A 16,614-nucleotide genomic window follows, 5' to 3' on the forward strand; every position below is an offset into this window, starting at 1 on the left:
ACACAAGCAGCTTCCTCACCTAGGAAGGATTCACAGCTCCGATACACAGGCACACAAGCATATTCCTCGGGCTTTTGTTGTTTTTTTTGAAGAACCAGGGATCACACTCAGGACCTGCGCTTGCCAGGCAGGCATGGTGCCACTGAGCTACGTCCCCAGCCTCCCTCAGGTTTTGAGGCCCGCAGATAAAGAGCCTGAACGGCTGGCCCTAGGCACACATCTGCCCGCAGCTGCCTCCCTCCCCTGTCAAGATAGAGTTCACAGGGTCCGAAATAGAGTAAGCAGCTTCCTGAGTTGGGACTGGCACAGGCCTGACACTGATAATTCTAATTCCCAATCTGTCTCAAACAGAATCTGTCTCTGAATCTAAAGATGCAAAGGGCCATGTCCACACCTGTAATTCCAATTACTTGGGAGGCTTAGGCAGAAGAACCACCAATTTAGTAAGACCTTTCCTCAAATAAAAAGCTGGGTATGTAGCTCCACACGAAGGCCCTAGGTTCAATCCCAGAGTGAAAATAATCTAATAATAATAATAATAATAATAATAATAATAATAATAATAATAAGTCACAGAGAAAGAAGAAAGGTAAGATCTGGACGAAGGCCAGAGAAAATTCAGGACTGGATGTGAATGTCCCAGCCCCACGCAGGTGGAGGCAGCTGGCAGATCAAGTGCTGCTACCATGGCCGGCCTCTCCACCTGGGCCTCCACCCCCCATCAGCCCCCCAGGACCAGCAGGACTCACTCCATCTCATACACCGTCACAGGCAGAGTCTGCTCCATCAGTGTGAACTTCTTGGTCTTCACGGGCTTAATAATGGGCTCTAGAGGGAACAAAGCCACGACATGAGGTCAACATAAAACAGAAACAGAGGCTCTATTCCGAAGGACGGAGCCGGCCGCAGTCAGGGCTCGCCCATGCAGAGAACGCCTGGGGACTCGGGGACGCGAGGGTGCTGGGGTCTGCCTCTGCCTGAAGCAGAAGAGAGGGCAGGCTCAGGTCGTGTCCATGTGCGCTCAGAGGCCCTCCTCGCCTTCCCAGCACGCGGCTGCGCTCCGGAGGCTCGGCAGACCATGGAGAGGCAGAGAGACTGGGGGCAAAAGCCCAGTGGACACCAGCATTTGCTCAGGAGCAAAGGAATTAAAGAACAGTCAAACAGGGTTAACACGAAAACAGAAAGAAAACAAACGGGGTTAGCTGCACCTTCGCCCAGAAATGCCCCTAAGCGCAGCGAAGAGCCGGGCTGCCGCCCCACCCCCCTCCGCGCCCCGCGGCACACCCGTGAGGGGCTGCGTGTCCTCCTCCTGCACGATGGTCTCCACCTCGGGGCCGTACACCTCCTCAGCTGTCGGGTAGTACTTCTTGTCCTCGTGCAGCACCACCTCCATCCCGGGGTGGTCCTCGTCATGCTCGCCCACGTCGTCCTCGTCCTCATCCTCGTCCATCTGGGGGCAGAGAGGGCAGAGGCTGCGGACACTGGCAAGCACTCCCTGGACGGAGCCCAGGCTCACACCGCTCTCCTCAGGAGCCAGGCAGAGCGCGGGAACAAGCCCATCTCCACAGCCCACTCCGGGTTCTGGAACTGCTTCTGAAAAGTAAGTCAGCGACTGGTCACAAGTGCTGGGAAACGGAAGGGTTTTTACTGTATGGTGGCACCGATGACTGAACACAGGGCCCTTGAAATTTCTCCTGCTGCGGCCTCCGAGAATGCCAGAGGAGATACACAGCAGTGGACCCAGCCCAACGCAGGATTTTATGTAACAATTTCTTTTTTTGTTGTTTTCTTGAGACAGGGTCTCGCTATGCAGTCCAGGCTGGCCTCGAACTCAGCAGTGCTCCCCCTGCCTCAGCTCCCAGTGTTGGGATGACAAGCGGGCGGCACCATGCCCACGCCGTAATAATTTCTGCTTCTACTCCTCTCTGTCTGAGCACCCTATCAGGGCTCAAACTCCACCAGTCGGAAATAACCCTAACCAGCACCCCTCACCAGGTACCCAGCCCTCACCGCCCTATCACTAAGCAAGGGACCCACTGTTCTCCACCGCTGCCCAGCCATGGCCTCTGCTGTCCTCAGGGCAGCAGCCTCTCAGAAAGGAAACCACTACTCTCTCCCCTGCACTGGCCCTGTGTGGTGCCTCCCTGCATACATCATAGGAAAATCTTCCACCTCTCCCACTGATGTACACCTCAGTAAAGGACGGTCTCAGGGGCATCTACTTAACTAGAAATGTCTCGAGCTCATCCTTCTTTGTGGCAGAGTAGTGCTCCACCAGAGAAAAAGCCCACATCTTCCTTATGCATTTATCAACTGATGGACAATGGGGCTGTTCCTAAGATTTAGCTGTTATACACTGTGCTGCTACAAACATGGCGTGCATATATCGTTGTGGTATGATGCTCTGAATTCTTTCGGGAAAATATTAAGGGTAATAGCCAAGTCCTGGAATTTCCAGTTTTAGTTTTGTGAGAAATCTCCATACTGATTTCCATCCACAGTGGTTGTACCAGTCAGCACTCCCACTAACAGTGGAAGTTTCCTTTGCCCCCACAGCCCCACCAGCATTTGTTATTGGCTGATTTCTTTTTGGGGGGCACATATGGATCAACTTTGGGACCTTGCGCTTGCAGGTGGTGGAACCAGAGCTAAATCCCCAGCCCCGAGTTGATTTTTTTTTTTTTTTGGTACCAGGGATTGAACTTGGGCCCTTGTGCTTGTGAGGCAGGCGGCAGAACCACGGAGCCCAGTCTCCAGCCCAGCTGATTTCTTGATAGTCATTCCTTCTGGAGTGAAATGGAATCTTAGCGTTGTTTTAATTTGCATCTCTGCAATGGACCAGTGATGTGATTTCATGTATTTATTAGCTGTTTTCTACTTCTTCATCTAAGAAGTGTTTATTTGTTTAAGATGCCCATTTTTGGATTGGGTCTTTAAATGGGGGGAGGGTATCTCATTTTTCTCATTTTTTTGTTTTTTGTTTTGGTACTGGAGATTGAACTCGGGTCCTTGTGCTTGCAAGGCAGGGGGCAGAACCACTGAGCTAAATCCCCAGCTTTCTCAGTTTTTTATATATTCTTTATATGTAGTATTTCTACGTGTGATGAATAGGTAGCAATTTTTTTTTCCCACATCATGGGTTGTCTCTTCACTATGTTGGTGGTTTCTCTTGCTCTGCAGAGGCTTTTTAATATGATGAGATCCCTGTTATTGATTACTTGTGATATTTCCTGTGTGACTAGGGTTTTGTTTATAAAGTCTTTATCTTCACCAATGTTGTCAAGAGTTCCACCTGCACTCTCTTCCAGCATATTGTTTAATATTTAGATCTGACAATGCCGGGGATTTAGCTCAGAGGTTCCAACACCTGCCTTGCAAGCACAAGGACCTGAATTTGATCCCCGGTACCAAAAAAAAAAGGTCTGACCCATTTTGATTTTAGGTTAGTGCATGGTGAGAGACACGGGTCTAGTTTCAATCTTCGGCAAGTGGGCAGCCAGTTTCTCCAGCACCACTTATTAAGGAGGCTCCCTGTCTTCCAGTGAAGGTTACACCCCAACAATAACACAAGTCTCTCACGTGCACTGGGTGCTGCAGACCCCCATTCTGGGGCGGAGGAGACCAGAGGGGACTGAGAGCACTCCCCAGGGACTCAGCATAAAATCACGATCTGCACACGGACGCTTCCGGTGCAGATTCCAATCCCAGCGACTCTGCGTCCAGGAACTTTTCACACGGAGCACAGAGGGCAGGGTCACTGGGGCACAGGCAAGGAGCTGAGCAGCACTGCAGCACCTCTGGTCATCTTCAGCTTAACACACAGGGAGGCACGTGTTGTGCCAGAGAGCCGACAGTGGCCAGGATGAGCCGGGAGGGGCCGATCAACAAGCAAGGTCCAGGGCTGGGGATTTAGCTCAGTGGTTCCCCACCTGCTTCTGTTAGCCCAAGGTCATGAGTTTGATCCCTGGTAACAAACAAACAAACAAACAAACAAGCAAGGCCGGCAGCAGAGCTGCCCACCCGCATGCACTACACAGGAGAAGGCAAGCATTACCACCCACCAGCCTGCTCTTATTTCTTGTTGTTGTTGACAGCTTCATAGACATAATCTGAATTCTACACATTACCATTTTAAGGGCAAAATGCTGTGGTTTTTAGTATGTTTACAGAATTAGCGCCATCAGTTTTCAATCATTTTTATCACCCCAAAGGAACGTCATACTCGGCTCTCACCCCCAGATCCACCCCAACTCGTCCAGGGCCCGAGAGGAGCAGGTGCACAGAGGGTGAGCGGCCCCGAGGCGGTGCTGGAGCCGGGGCGGATGCCCACACAGAGGCCGGACTGTGCCGACACCACACTTATCTGCTTGCCTACTCACATCAAATCGTCTGGGGAGCGGCAAGTGACAAGCAGGCTGCCTTCAGTGGCGCCAGTCAGAATGAGAGGCTCACGTCAGGTCGCGCACGCACCACCACTATTTTATTCGCCACTTCTGCCCGCACCTCTCTCCTGCACGGGGCCTGCATCCCAGTCAGCTCTGGGAAGCCCACAGCCAGCCCCGCCAGTGAGTCAAGACAAATGTGCTGGAGAGGCTCTTCAAAATGGGGAGCAGCCTGAAGGCGCTAAGACTGCAACAAAAGACAGCAGCTTCGGGACAAAACATGGAGTGCTGTGGAGTCACGGGGTCACTGCCACAGAGGGTCCCACTCTCCAAGCCGCTCTGTAACCAGGATGAGCAGACAGACAAGCTGCCATGAAACCTTCAAAACCACTTTACCACGCAGACCACACCCTGTGATGAGACAAGCCCTGGAACTTCTCAAAAGAAAGAAACGCAAGCTCGCAGAAAGGAGGCAACGCTGGGGCACCTGCCAGCAAGTGTGTCCACGGCCCTCCTGCTGGCTGCTGCACTGATAGTGCCGAGGCCCCTCCCCTGGCGAAGGGCCGATCCTGCCTGGTGCCAAGGACAGCTGCTGTGACCGTTAAGAGGACAGGCTGTCATTCAAACGGCCGGAAGTGCTCCTCTCGCGGCTGGCACTACTAGAGAAACAGAGGCATGACTGTTGGTGCATGCTGAGGCGCTGTGGCACACAAGCCAGGGTGACAGATCTACTAATCTGGACAAGGTGTGATGCTCCTCGGTGGGACACGCTTCTCAGGAGGACGTGCAGAGGGTGTTGCCAACCAACAGCACAGCTGCGGACCTCCTAGGCATCAGGACAATGGCAGTGGTCACTCTGTGCCGGCGTATGGCAGGCCGCCATGACTGGGTCGCTTTCTGGCTTCACCATTCAGGTCACGGAGGTCGCTTCTGAGCGTGAGGAAACGCTGGCTGGCTGAAAATGTCACTGAACGCAGTGAAGCCATATTACAGTGCTCCCTCCCCACGTCTCCTCGCAGCTCCGAGGCTGTGGGCGCAGAGTGGACATCTCCTCCACGCACAGGAGGGAGGCAGCTTCCAAGGGAGATCACGGGCCAACGCTTCCGAGTGACGAGAGCCACCCAGGAGCTGCTCTTCAGAACACGGTCCCCGCCGGCAGCCTTTCACTGACAAAATGGGCCACAAATTGCTCACCTCCGTGACATCCCACCCGCTCCACAATCTCTATCACCGCTGGCGCAAGATCACCCTGCTCAGCTTCCCAGAGTGTGAGCACGCTCCCCACCACAAAGGAGCCGAGCTGGGGAGGAGTGGGTCCACACCTATCTGACCGACCACGTCAATCGACTCTGTCTTTGCTAAGAGAGACTGCAAATGCCAGCGGCCGTTTTGTTTCGTTTTCTGAGACAGGGGCTCTCTAGGCAGTTCAGACTGGCCTTCCAAGTGCTGGGATCACAGGCGTGCACCACCACACCTGGCCAGCAGTGGTCCTGGTACCTTTGAGCACACCTCAAGTACCCGGAGAATGCCCTAAGAGCGTGGAAAAGCCTGCTTCCATGGTAACACCCTGCCTTGGCGAAGCAGCATTTTCCGCAGTCAGCAACCAAATGAGAACCAAGAGTAGACTGGACAGAGCCACACCATCAGGTGTCTCTCTCTCCTATCACCTGAGACAGGTTATTTGTCACCTGAGACGGGGCTGTCTATCTACAGGAAAACAAGCTCAAGACTCCAAAAACTCTGCACTGTGGTGAGTTGTGTAATTATTTCACTACACATTACAACGTAATAATAATAGAAATTAACACACAATACATGTAATTGGGTAGAATCATCCTGAAAACCCCCTACCTCCAACTGCGGAACATTCTCCTCCGTGAAACCAGTCCCCGGTGCCAAAGTCTGGAGGCTGCTGACCCAGACAATCACTAACCACTCATTTTGTCCACCCACAGCTATCCACTCCTCAGGTCCACTCCGAATGTCACCTCCTCAGAAACCTGTCTTGGTCATCCCAGCCAGGGTGAGTCCTCATCTACGGTCATCACGGCACCGAGCTCAATCTCCTAGGTGGCACTTGTGCCTGGCTGTGTTCCGGGAGTATTGTCCTCACAGGAAGCAGGAAGCTCCAGAGGCAGGCAGAGGCTGTCCATGGCACTGTCTGCATTACAATTTTCTGCAGAGTAAAGCGCTCCATAAAAAATGAACGAACAATCAAGGCCTATTTAGCCAGGAATTCAGGTTTGTTTGGGTCACTTTGAATGCAATTTTGTTATTCAATAATTAGCTTGCCATCATGCACATGTTTTATAAACCTCCCTTCTCGTCTTTACAGGAATCACTGACCCCCAGGATCCCACAGGAGCTCTGGGGACCCAATAATCAACACTCTGGATCATTCATTCAGCGGCGACCTCCACCTAATCGCATGTTGCCCAGCTGTGCTTTCTTTCCAAAGACAGCAGGAGTTAGAGCGGGTAACCTTCAAAAGGGAAATGGAAGCAAAGAGGGCAAAGGGAGGCTCCACCCATACGTTCTGAGTGAGAATGCACTTGTGCACCACTTATGCAACAAAAACCTTCTCTTAACAACCCCTATTAAGAAGCAAAAGGCCGGGCATGTTGGCACACGCCTGTAATCCCAGCACTCAGCAGGCTGAGACAGGAGGATCGCTGTGAGTTCGAGACCAGCCTGGGCTACACAGGGCATTCCAGAGCAGTCTGAACTACATAGTGAGACCCTGTCTCAAAAACCAAAAACCATAAACTAAAAAGTGAGACCCTGTCTCAAAAACCAAAAACCAAAAACCAAAAAAAAAAAAAAAGAACCAAAAAAGTCTGGAATCAATAAAAGACCTCTTTCTAAGATCTTGCTCAGATCAGATTCATCGTGTTGGGGCTGGGATTCAGTGCAGTGGTAAAGTGTGTGCCCAGTGTGAACAAGGCCCTGGGTTCTAGCACCCACACAGCACGAAGAAGCAAGACAGGAGATACATCTACAGCCTCGACTGAGTCACCTGTCAGGAGAAAACTGTTCTCCAGGAGCTCACACTCCCTTTCCAGGTTACCACAGGGGCACATCACACTTACTGATCCGCACACATTTCCCATCGCCACCTCTGGTGACAGATGAGCTCCTTCACTCTCTGGCACCACAGCTAATTCCCGCAATCAGTGTGCGCATGTGCATGTGTGGCGTCGAGAATTAGACCCTGGCCCTGTACAGAGAACTTTGTCCCCACCACACCCCCCTTTTTGAGACAGGGTCTCACTATGAGTTCAGGCTGGGTCTGAGCTCACTCTGTAGCCCAGGCTGGCCTCAAACTCAAGGCAATCCTACCTCAGCCTCCCAAGTGCTGGGACTACAGGTGTGCGCCTCCATGCCCGGCCCTTTTTAAAGACAGGGTCTAGGTAAGTTGCTAGCTTTTGACCCTCTGCTGCAGCTTCCCAGAGCACCAGGATCACGAACCTGTACCATCACAGACTCTTCGTTTCTCAAAGATGCCCAGTGGCTCAGTTTACTCCACAAGGTCTGTCTTACAACCTGACCAGGTCTGCAGATCTGAACACACCGAAGGCTAAAAGATGTTTCCTTCCACTCATCCAGATGGCTTCAACTTTCCTTTCTCCAGCATATACTGTGTTTTTCTACTTTGAGGAACATTTCGTGCTAGAGAAAATAGCAGCCAGTTCTGCTTTCTGCTGTCCCTAGAGTAACTTGTCACCTCAATCCTGACTAACCTGCTGCTAAGTGGTGAGCCCATCTACTTCGACATCATCCTGTGCTGAACAATGTTAAAATACAAAAACTGAGGGCCGGAGATTTAGCTCAGTGGTTCTGCCACCTACCCTGCAAGTGCAAGGACCCAAGTTTAAACCTCGGTACCAGAAAGAAAATATTTATATATAAAAGCTGAGCCAGGAGTATCACAAATTCAAGGCTGGTGTGGGAAATTCATGACTTTGTCAGATCCTGTCTCAAAAAATAAATGAGGGACCAGGGATTTAGCTCAGTGGTGCCACTGCCTGCCTCGCAAGCACAAAGGTCCCAAGTTGAATCGCCGGTACCCTAAATAAATAAATAAATAATAAACAATAAAGATAAAAATGGACATAGAGCACACACAAAGCCTTGGGTTCCATCTCCTGTATCAAAAATCAATCAGTCTAAAGGAGTTCAAGTCTTGACCATGTTCCATATTTTAGGAAAAGACACTTACTTCTGAGCCTCAGCTTTTGGATTTAAAAAAAATAAACAGAAAACATAAAAGCCACCTCCGGTGCCCTTCTCAAGCCTCAGACCACTCTGAACTTCACCCTCCACAGCCCTCTGAAGGGAATCAGAGGGGCACCTCCCCTTCCTACTTTTCCTACAATCTTTAAAAACCCACACTTGTGAGGGAGCTCCCATCGTATCCAAATTGGAATTATTCATGTTTGTCAAAAGACACTTCAGACAGGGGCCGGGGATGTAGCTCAGTGGTTCCGCTGCCTGCCTCACAAGTGCAAGGTCCTGCGTTCCATCCCTGGTACCACCCCCTCCAAAACAAAAGACACTTCAGACAAATGAGGTAAGACTATTGCCAGATAAATTGTGTTCAGATTACAAAATTACCTCATCTACAAAACTATGCTAAATTTTTTTTTGGAATTTTTTTTGGGGGGTACCGGGGATCGAACTTCGGTCCTTGCACTTGCGAGGCAGGCCACCGAACCGCTAAGCTAAATCCCCGGCCTTCTTTTTTGGAATTTTAATAGCTAAGCTTTTTGGTGGCAGTGTAAGACCACAATGAGTGAAAAGGCAATATCAGAGATGTACACATGGTATTAAGAGAACAAAGTATTTTATTCCTTTTTTCCTTTGGTTTTGAGACATGGTCTCACTATGTAGCCCAGGCTGGCCTCAAACTCATATCCTCCTGCCTCAGCCTCCTGAGTGCTGGGATTAAAGGCATGCCCCACCACGCCTGACGATTTCTTCTTTTCAAACAGATGAAAATAGCAATGTATGACCTTACCTCATCAAGATCTTTAGTCTCTCTGCCCAATTCATCATCATCATCATCAGAGTCAAGCTCTGGTCCAATATAATTCCCGAATTCATCATACAAGTCAGTATCCATGATGCTAAAATTCAAAGACAGAAGAGTTAGTTTCTGGCAGGGTCACCCTGCCAAGACACCCTCGCTCTTCTAGTCTTCTGGTAACCACATCCTTTTACACATCTCTTCTTCAGGTGTAACTCTTACTGATCCTCCAAAAGTCTCACACTTTACCTCTCTGTCCTACTCAGTCTCTATTTACGTACTCTCTATCAGTTCATTTTCAATCAACAATCTTCTACATAATCACGATAAAATGTCAAGATCAGAAAATTAATATCACACATTTGCATTACAAGTAGTTGTTATGCCTCTACTCTTTCCATCTAGAACAACTCCTTCAATTTCCTCTTTTCTTTTTTGTGGTAGTGGAGGTTGATTTCAATTTGTTCCACTGCTGGTGAGGCTGATTTTGATCTCAACTGCGGTGGAGTCTGCATTTTCATTGTAAACTTATTCATTTTCCTGTGTAATTAACCAATACTTTGTGGATTTTCTCCACTTCAACCACCTAAATCCTACTCACAGAACAGTTCAAATGCCACCCCTTTCAAATTTTCCTAGATCCTCTACTCATTTTTCTATGCTCCTGTAACCTTTTGCACCTTTACCAGAATCACTTTTTTCCTGAACAGAAATAAACTGCATCCTCATCAACTCCACAGTCTGACAGCAATGACCAGAAGATGAGTTGTGCATCAGACCTCTGGAGTTAGGCAATCTAGATTCAAATTTTGTCTTCATCACTAACAACATCTAGCTTCAGGTAATTTACTTCCCTCTCACATGCTTCCTCAGCTGGAAAATGGAGCGAATAATCCACACTGTATAAAGTATGAGGATTGGGCCGGGCATGGTGGCACACGCCTGTAATCCCAGCACTCGGGAGGCTGAGACAGGAGGATCACTTTGAGTTCGAGGGACTAGCCTGGTCTACATAGTGAGTTCCAGGTCAGTCTCAACTACATAGCGAGACCCTGTTTCAAAACACAAAAATGAAAACAAAAAGTATGAGGATTGGCTATCAAGGCTTTCCTCACAACAGCCCACCTTGTGTTGTCCTCCAAGGGGCACTTTTATCTCGCGTTTCCTATTTCACTCGCCCAAGCTCACACTACAGAGCTAGTTTCTCCTTCATTCTTTGCCTTTACTTTCAAATAAATATTGCCATCATTAAAAAAAAAAAATGAGGATTAAGTAAAATATCCCATGCAAGGAAAGTGACACATTCCCCTCCAGCTCCAATCAGTGTTAGCTAGCATTGTTTTAGGCCCTGTGTTTTGTATGCTCTCCTGCGAATGCTCAAGACTGCACCTGGAATAAGTAGAAACCGAGTAAATGTCTACTGATGGAAGGTTTAACTTTGAAAGACATATTTCATACCTCTATCTCCCTCAATGCCATATGCTGAGGGCTGACTGTAGATAATGTAGAAAATTAGAGGACTTGTCATTAAATGTATATTATGGAAACTTTTCTGGCTACAGATTCTATTTCCAAACATTAAATGTATATTATGGAAACTTTTCTGGCTACAGATTCTATTCCCAAGCAGCCACCACATCTCTGCTCTTTTCCTTCCCTTAAGATTCCCATAAAGTGATCACCAAAACTTTTGCAGAAGACTGTTGGTGAAACAAGCCAATCTCATTTACGAACTCAGGGCTACTGCGCTTGCCATTCTCTCCGATATTTATGCCTCTTTACTTTAATTTCACCCAAGGCTTTACTAAAATGCCACCTTCTCCGTCACTTTAAGAAGTCTCCCATACAGTCTGCAACCCCCATTTGCACTGTTATCAACACTAATCAGGACCCGATAGACATCTCGGTTTATTGTTGATTTCCCCAACCAAAATTTAAGGATGTGTTTCCTTAAAATAGTACCTGGCATAAAAATAGGCCCACAGTAAGTATGCGGAGTGAATTAATGACTCCGACACCGCGCGAGAGAGTTGCCAACAAAACGAGTGGCTCCAGGTCTCAAACCTGCACCTTTACGCTGTATGGCAAACTCAGAGAACCCTGGGCAGAGAGAACGCACAAACGGAAGAGGGAATGAGAGAGGAGACCGGACAGCCCCACCGGGGGACGGGATTTTAACAATGGGCGATATCGAGGAAACCCCGGGACAGTCGTGCGCGGGGTGAGGTGGGAGGCTTTCCATGCTCTTTCCCGCCCCAGGTCCCAATTTGTCCATCTATGAAGTGGAGATAACGCCTCCTCCAGGTCCGACTCTCTTAATTTCCCGACGTCCTCGGAACGACGTCCACGCGCCATCGACCCTCACCTCTCACCTCCCGCCTGCTCCGCGGAGCGCTGGAGTCAGCCGCCAGAGACCGCGCTTCCGCCCCACGCCGCGACGGCGCTGCGCCCGCGTCGGGAAGGACCCCGCTGTCGCCCAGCACTGTGCCTGAAGACCCTCTCCGAAGAATACTGGCTCAGGAGACAGGAACGGAAAGGGGGTGATGTGGGTCCCCAAACGAAGGCGTGGGTTGCTCCGGAGAAAGTTGGACCGAATGATGCGTGCATCTGATCAGGCGCCTCGGGACCTCCCGAGGAGGGGGCCTTCTACGGTCACGTGGGCGGGCCGGCGGAGTGATTGCTAGGCAACCAGCGCCGCTCGCAGTGGAATCAGCGGAGCTACCCTCCGGTTTTAACGTATCAGAGGATCCCTAAAGAAAACCAGGCTGGGGCTGCTGGGGTGAGGGCCTGGGGGCTAAGTGAGGGGGATGGAAGTGTTGCTCTGTTTATTCAATGACTGGGAAGGGCCCAGAACTGGACAGGAGCCCAGACCCCCGAGTCCAGATGCTGGCCAGCGTGCTGTTTTCGTGGCATTTGACTTCTTCAGTTGGGGTAGGGGTGGCTGTGGGATTCATTGCGGACCTCCTGCCCTAGGGCTGTGCATGACTAAACCACAAAATCCAGCTCAACTCACGAGGAGTCTGCGGTTCAGAGAGATCTCACAAGTAAAGCCCAGACTAGAACCATAGAGATTTCCTGTAGAAAGGGCCAGTCAGCCTCAGGTACCCAAAGGCTATTGGTCACAGGGGTGGGACCATGGGGCTACCTAGGCACCTGTGCCTCCGGCCCTGGGCTGGACAGAGGGATTGGGGGTTGGGGATCATCCAGCTCCTTCCTCTGTTGCTCCTACTCCATTTCCTAGTCAGTTTTTGCCCGGGTTTGAGTGAAAAGTGCCTTTCTCAACTAGAGACACTTAATAAAGGCCAAAATTGTATCCCAAGTATCTAACAAAACTTCTGGTTTTGTGTGAGGTCGTCTTTGGAAAAAACTTGCTATATGGAAGAAGAAAAACTGAATTCTGAAGGCCCAATGTCTCCTAGCTGAAGCACCCAAATTGTTGTTGTTGTTGTTATACCTAGGGCACTGAGCAAGTGATCTAGCAGTGAGTCCTATCAGAGGTATGGAACAAAATTAAGGCAGGGCTTTACCCTGAAAGCCAGGACACACCTTGTGTCAGTACTCTTATGTAATCCAGTTTGTATCTGTAAAATAGGAAGATGAAATTCTGTAGCACTCCAAGACAAGCGTCTGAGTGCTTTGGGGTCATTCTGTGTTCTGGCAGGCAGTCCAGAGGCCCTTCTTGCCTGTGATACCGAACCCCCACTGATGTGCGCTCCCTTTGCCCGCCAGGCTGTGAGCCATGGAAAAGAGTAGCATCGTTGACTTCAAAGCTTTGGAGAAAGAGCTTCAGGCAGCACTCGATGCTGACGAAAAGTACAAGCGAGAGAATGCTGCCAAGTTGCGGGCCGTGGCACAGAGGGTGCCGTCCTACGAAGACTTCAGGTTGGCTCCCTGCCGGTCTGGTGGGCCCTCGGGAGTCGAGCCCTGTGGACTTCTGCCTGGCCCCTCCCTCTGCTCCTCTGTGATCTTCTGCATGCTCCTTAGTCTCTGTGCCTCGGTTCTTCATTTGTCAGGTTAGCTCTTGTTCCCCATAAACATGCGACTGCACATAAGACTTTGAGCACAGGCCTGGCACATGGGTAGGGCCTGAAGGCTTCTGCCTGGCCATGCTGTTCCACATACGTTGGGCAAAAGGTCTGGCTGCCTCCATTAAGTTCGTCTTCCGCTCTCTGTCCCTTGCCCACAGGAGTATTGTCCTCGCGTCACATCTAAAACCACTGGAGCGGAAGGACAAGGAGGGTGGAAGGAGGACTGTGCCCTGGAACTGTCATGCCACTCGGGGAGAGACCCCCGGGGAGGGTGTGGCCATTGAGATCTCCCAGGTAGGTGTTGCCCCATCCGCCCACCCCTCCGGCCCAGCCGGATTCTGTCCCACAGCTCCCGCTCCGTCTTCTGCCGAGGCACGCACACCTCATCTTTATTCTCATGAGAAGCCAACAGAGTCTGGATTCGGCCTCCACCCCCAGAAGGAAAAGCAACCAGCGCACGGCAGGGCTGATGGAAGCCAGCAGAAGGGTCAGGAAGTAGGGCTCGGCAGGTCCCACCATCAGAGCTCAGACTTTCATGCTCAGATCAGATTTGGTTTGCTCTGCCTCAGGCCTTCACCCTAACAGAGTAAACCTGGACTACTCCAGATGGTCAGCTCTATGTCCCTCCATGAGTAGGAAGACCCCAGTGTGAACGAGAACCTCAAACCACAGCCTGGATCCCCGGTCCTCTTGCCCTGTCCTGTCCCTTCTTCCTTCACCCCCTGGAGCCCCTGAGGGCTCAGAGAGCAGAGTCAGTGCAGGGCACCCGCCCTCACCATCCCAGGCAGCAGGAAGAACGGGGCCCCTCTCCCTCTGACACAGGAGGAGGAGCCCTTCCAGCCTGGGACCTCAGCAGAGTTCTACCGCGACTGGCGGCGACGCTTTCGGAGTGAACCCGAGCGCTACCAGGCCCTGCTGCAGCTTGGGGGTCCCATGCTAGGCCGCCTCTTCCAGACAGACGTGGGGTTTGGACTTCTTGGGGAGCTGCTGATGACTCTGGCCAATCATGTGAGGCCAGCTGACCAGGTGGTGGTGCTGGGGATCCTGCGGGGCCTGGCGGGCACTGGGCGTTTCCCCCTGAACCTGAGCCTGCTGAGCCCTGCGGAACGTGAGGGCTGCCGAACCCTGTTCCAGAAGCTGCAGGCGATGGGCGCCCCCGGGGCTGGGCAAGAGGTGCTTGGCAGGGAGGAGCAGGGGCTGCTGCAGGAGCTCTGGAGGCTGTACCAGCTCTGCTGACCACCCCCAGCACCTTCAGTGTTGCTTGGCGTCTGCAGGACTGCAACAAGGAGCCCTTGCCCACTTCCTGCCCCAATTTGGAATTTTCAAACAAAAGTTGAATTTGAGTCTTTGCCACTTGTCAGTTCCTCAGCATCTACCCTTCCCCTTTTTTTTCTGGTACTGGAGGTCAAACCCAGTACTTCTGCACTGAGATGTGTCCCCAGCCCTCCTTATTTTTATTTAATTGGGGGAGGGTAGTGGGGTTCAAACTCAGGACCTTGTGTTTGCAAGGCAGGTGCAGTGCCATTGAGCTACATTTCCGGCCCCTTAGTTCTTAATTTTCAGACCGGGTCTCAGTAAGTTACCCAGACTGGGCTGGAACTTTCAGTTTTCCTGCCTCAGCCTCTCACAGTTTTTGGGATTAGAGGTGTGTGCCACTACGCTCAGCTTCTGTATTTTGAGCTATGTAGATCCACAGGCCAACCGAGGACCCAGGAAGCAGTCTTGCTTCCCTCCCTCTACTAGGTCTGCCAAGCCCCTGGGGGGGGGTGTCCCCAACAGTGCCGGTGACACCAGGTACAGCCTCACCCAGAAAAAGAAGGTGGCAGGGCTGGGGATGTAGCTCAGTGGCACCATGCCTGCCTCGCAAGCACAAGGTCCTGAGTTCTATCCTTGGTGGTGGGAGGGTGGCAAACTCTTATGGCTTCTGTGGCAGATAAATGCTCATCCCCTTAGCTCTAAAGGATATTTACAACCCAAAGCCTGTGGTCAAAGGCTGCTTTATTTGAGGTACAGAGTTTTCTTATAGGGACCAAGTCCATGGGCAGGATGAGCCTGGGACAGCCCCAGGCCGTGGGCTTCTGTCTGGCCGGTGTTCCTGGTGCCAAGTGTTTAGGACAGGGCCTCTTCCTTCAGCTCCCCAGAGATGGAAAGGGAAGTGTTTCACGGGGCAGGCAGGGCAGGGCCCGAGCTGCAAGCCCTTTGCCACCGTGTCCCTCAGCCATTCTTGGCCAGTGACAGTGTTCTGAGAGGTGAGCAGGGCAGTTCTAGAATGACCAGGCCGGAACACTGGGAGGACGTGTGTGTGTGTGTGTGTGTGTGCTCCCGCCTAGGGAAGAGGCACCTGGGGTTTGGCTGTTTCCCCTGCAGCTGGCTTCTTCTTTTTTTTTTTTTTTAACACCAGGGATAGAACTCCGGTCCTTGTGCCTGCACTGAACTAAATCCTTGGCCCAAGCCAGCTTCTTCTTTTCCGGCCACAAGATGCTTTTCTTGCCAGACAGTGATTTCTAGAAGCCCCGTAATCCCCAGTGCCTGGGCTGCCCCTCCCTGGGGCCCCTCCATACCATGGGGCTGGCCAGTGCCACCGTATTCCTGTGGGTCTGGGCTGCGCTCAGGGGCTTCGAGGTCATGGAGAAGGAGAACATCTTCCAGAAGACACCCTGCCCCGCCTTCCTGATGTTCGACAACGCCGCCTACCTGGCCGACATGAGCTTCGAGCTGCCCTGCCACTGCAAGCCTGAGCAGGTGCCCGCAGTGGTCTGGTTCCACCAGAAGCACCTGGGCAGTGGCCACACCCAGGTGCTCACGGACTTCGACGGGCGGCTGCTGACGGAGGCAGCGCAGGTGCGGGCGGGCAGCGACGTGCTGACACGCTTTGGCATCCGCATGTTCAGCCTGCTGGTGTTCCGCGCGCAGCCCGAGGACTCCGGCCTGTACTTCTGTGGCACCCGCCGGGGAGACTACTTCTATGCCTACGATGTGGACGTCCAGAGCAGCGAGGGGCTGCTGGCTGCCTTCCAGGACAGGGGCCAGGAGCCCTCTGCGGACAAGCAGCACGGGGCCCTCCGCGTCTTCACTGCCTTCTGGGAGTGGACGCCCTGCGACCGCTGCGGGATGCGCGGTGAGCAGTGGCGCCTGGGCCTGTGCTACCTGCAGAGCCCGGACCTCCCACCGCGGTACC

General features: G+C 51.8%; 3 protein-coding genes across 7 annotated transcripts in view; 2 read left to right on the forward strand and 1 right to left on the reverse strand.

The window, feature by feature from the left end:
• Positions 1-11,882, reverse strand: part of Eftud2 (elongation factor Tu GTP binding domain containing 2) — a 40,042-nt gene extending 28,160 nt beyond the window's left edge. Inside the window, exons 1-4 of one of the 3 annotated variants that reach the window (XM_010642929.3) lie at positions 11,774-11,880; positions 9,400-9,508; positions 1,285-1,450; positions 750-828 (exon numbers count right to left, since the gene is read on the reverse strand). In XM_010642929.3, the coding sequence (XP_010641231.1) occupies positions 750-828; positions 1,285-1,450; positions 9,400-9,504 (350 nt within the window). In that variant the 5' untranslated portion in view covers positions 9,505-9,508; positions 11,774-11,880. Of the gene's footprint in view, positions 1-749; positions 829-1,284; positions 1,451-9,399; positions 9,509-11,773 lie in introns of all 3 variants that reach the window. The other 2 variants (XM_033763082.1, XM_033763083.1) reach the window with 2 other exon arrangements.
• A 174-nt stretch (positions 11,883-12,056) lies between these two features.
• On the forward strand, positions 12,057-15,912 carry Ccdc103 (coiled-coil domain containing 103). Of its 3 annotated transcripts, XM_010642927.3 has the most exons (5): positions 12,057-12,187; positions 13,138-13,290; positions 13,595-13,730; positions 14,259-14,462; positions 15,838-15,908. In XM_010642927.3, the coding sequence occupies exons 2-5, from the start codon at positions 13,148-13,150 to the stop codon at positions 15,841-15,843; spliced, it is 489 nt and encodes a 162-aa protein (XP_010641229.1). In that variant the 5' UTR covers positions 12,057-12,187; positions 13,138-13,147; the 3' UTR covers positions 15,844-15,908. The 3 variants fall into 3 exon arrangements, with proteins under 3 accessions (XP_010641229.1, XP_010641228.1, XP_010641230.1); XM_010642926.3 differs by lacking the exon at positions 15,838-15,908 and having other exon boundaries at positions 14,259-14,680; XM_010642928.3 differs by lacking the exon at positions 14,259-14,462 and having other exon boundaries at positions 12,060-12,187; positions 15,838-15,912.
• Positions 15,913-15,981: 69 nt separating this feature from the next.
• Fam187a (family with sequence similarity 187 member A) overlaps positions 15,982-16,614 on the forward strand; it is a 1,720-nt gene continuing 1,087 nt past the window's right edge. Inside the window, 1 exon segment of the mRNA XM_019210500.2 lies at positions 15,982-16,613. Within this exon segment, the coding sequence (XP_019066045.1) occupies positions 15,999-16,613 (615 nt within the window). The 5' untranslated portion in view covers positions 15,982-15,998.

The sequence above is a fragment of the Fukomys damarensis genome, unplaced genomic scaffold (assembly GCF_012274545.1).
Source record: "Fukomys damarensis isolate Sample0158 unplaced genomic scaffold, DMR_v1.0_HiC HiC_scaffold_13, whole genome shotgun sequence".
Classification (NCBI taxonomy): Eukaryota; Metazoa; Chordata; class Mammalia; order Rodentia; family Bathyergidae; genus Fukomys; species Fukomys damarensis.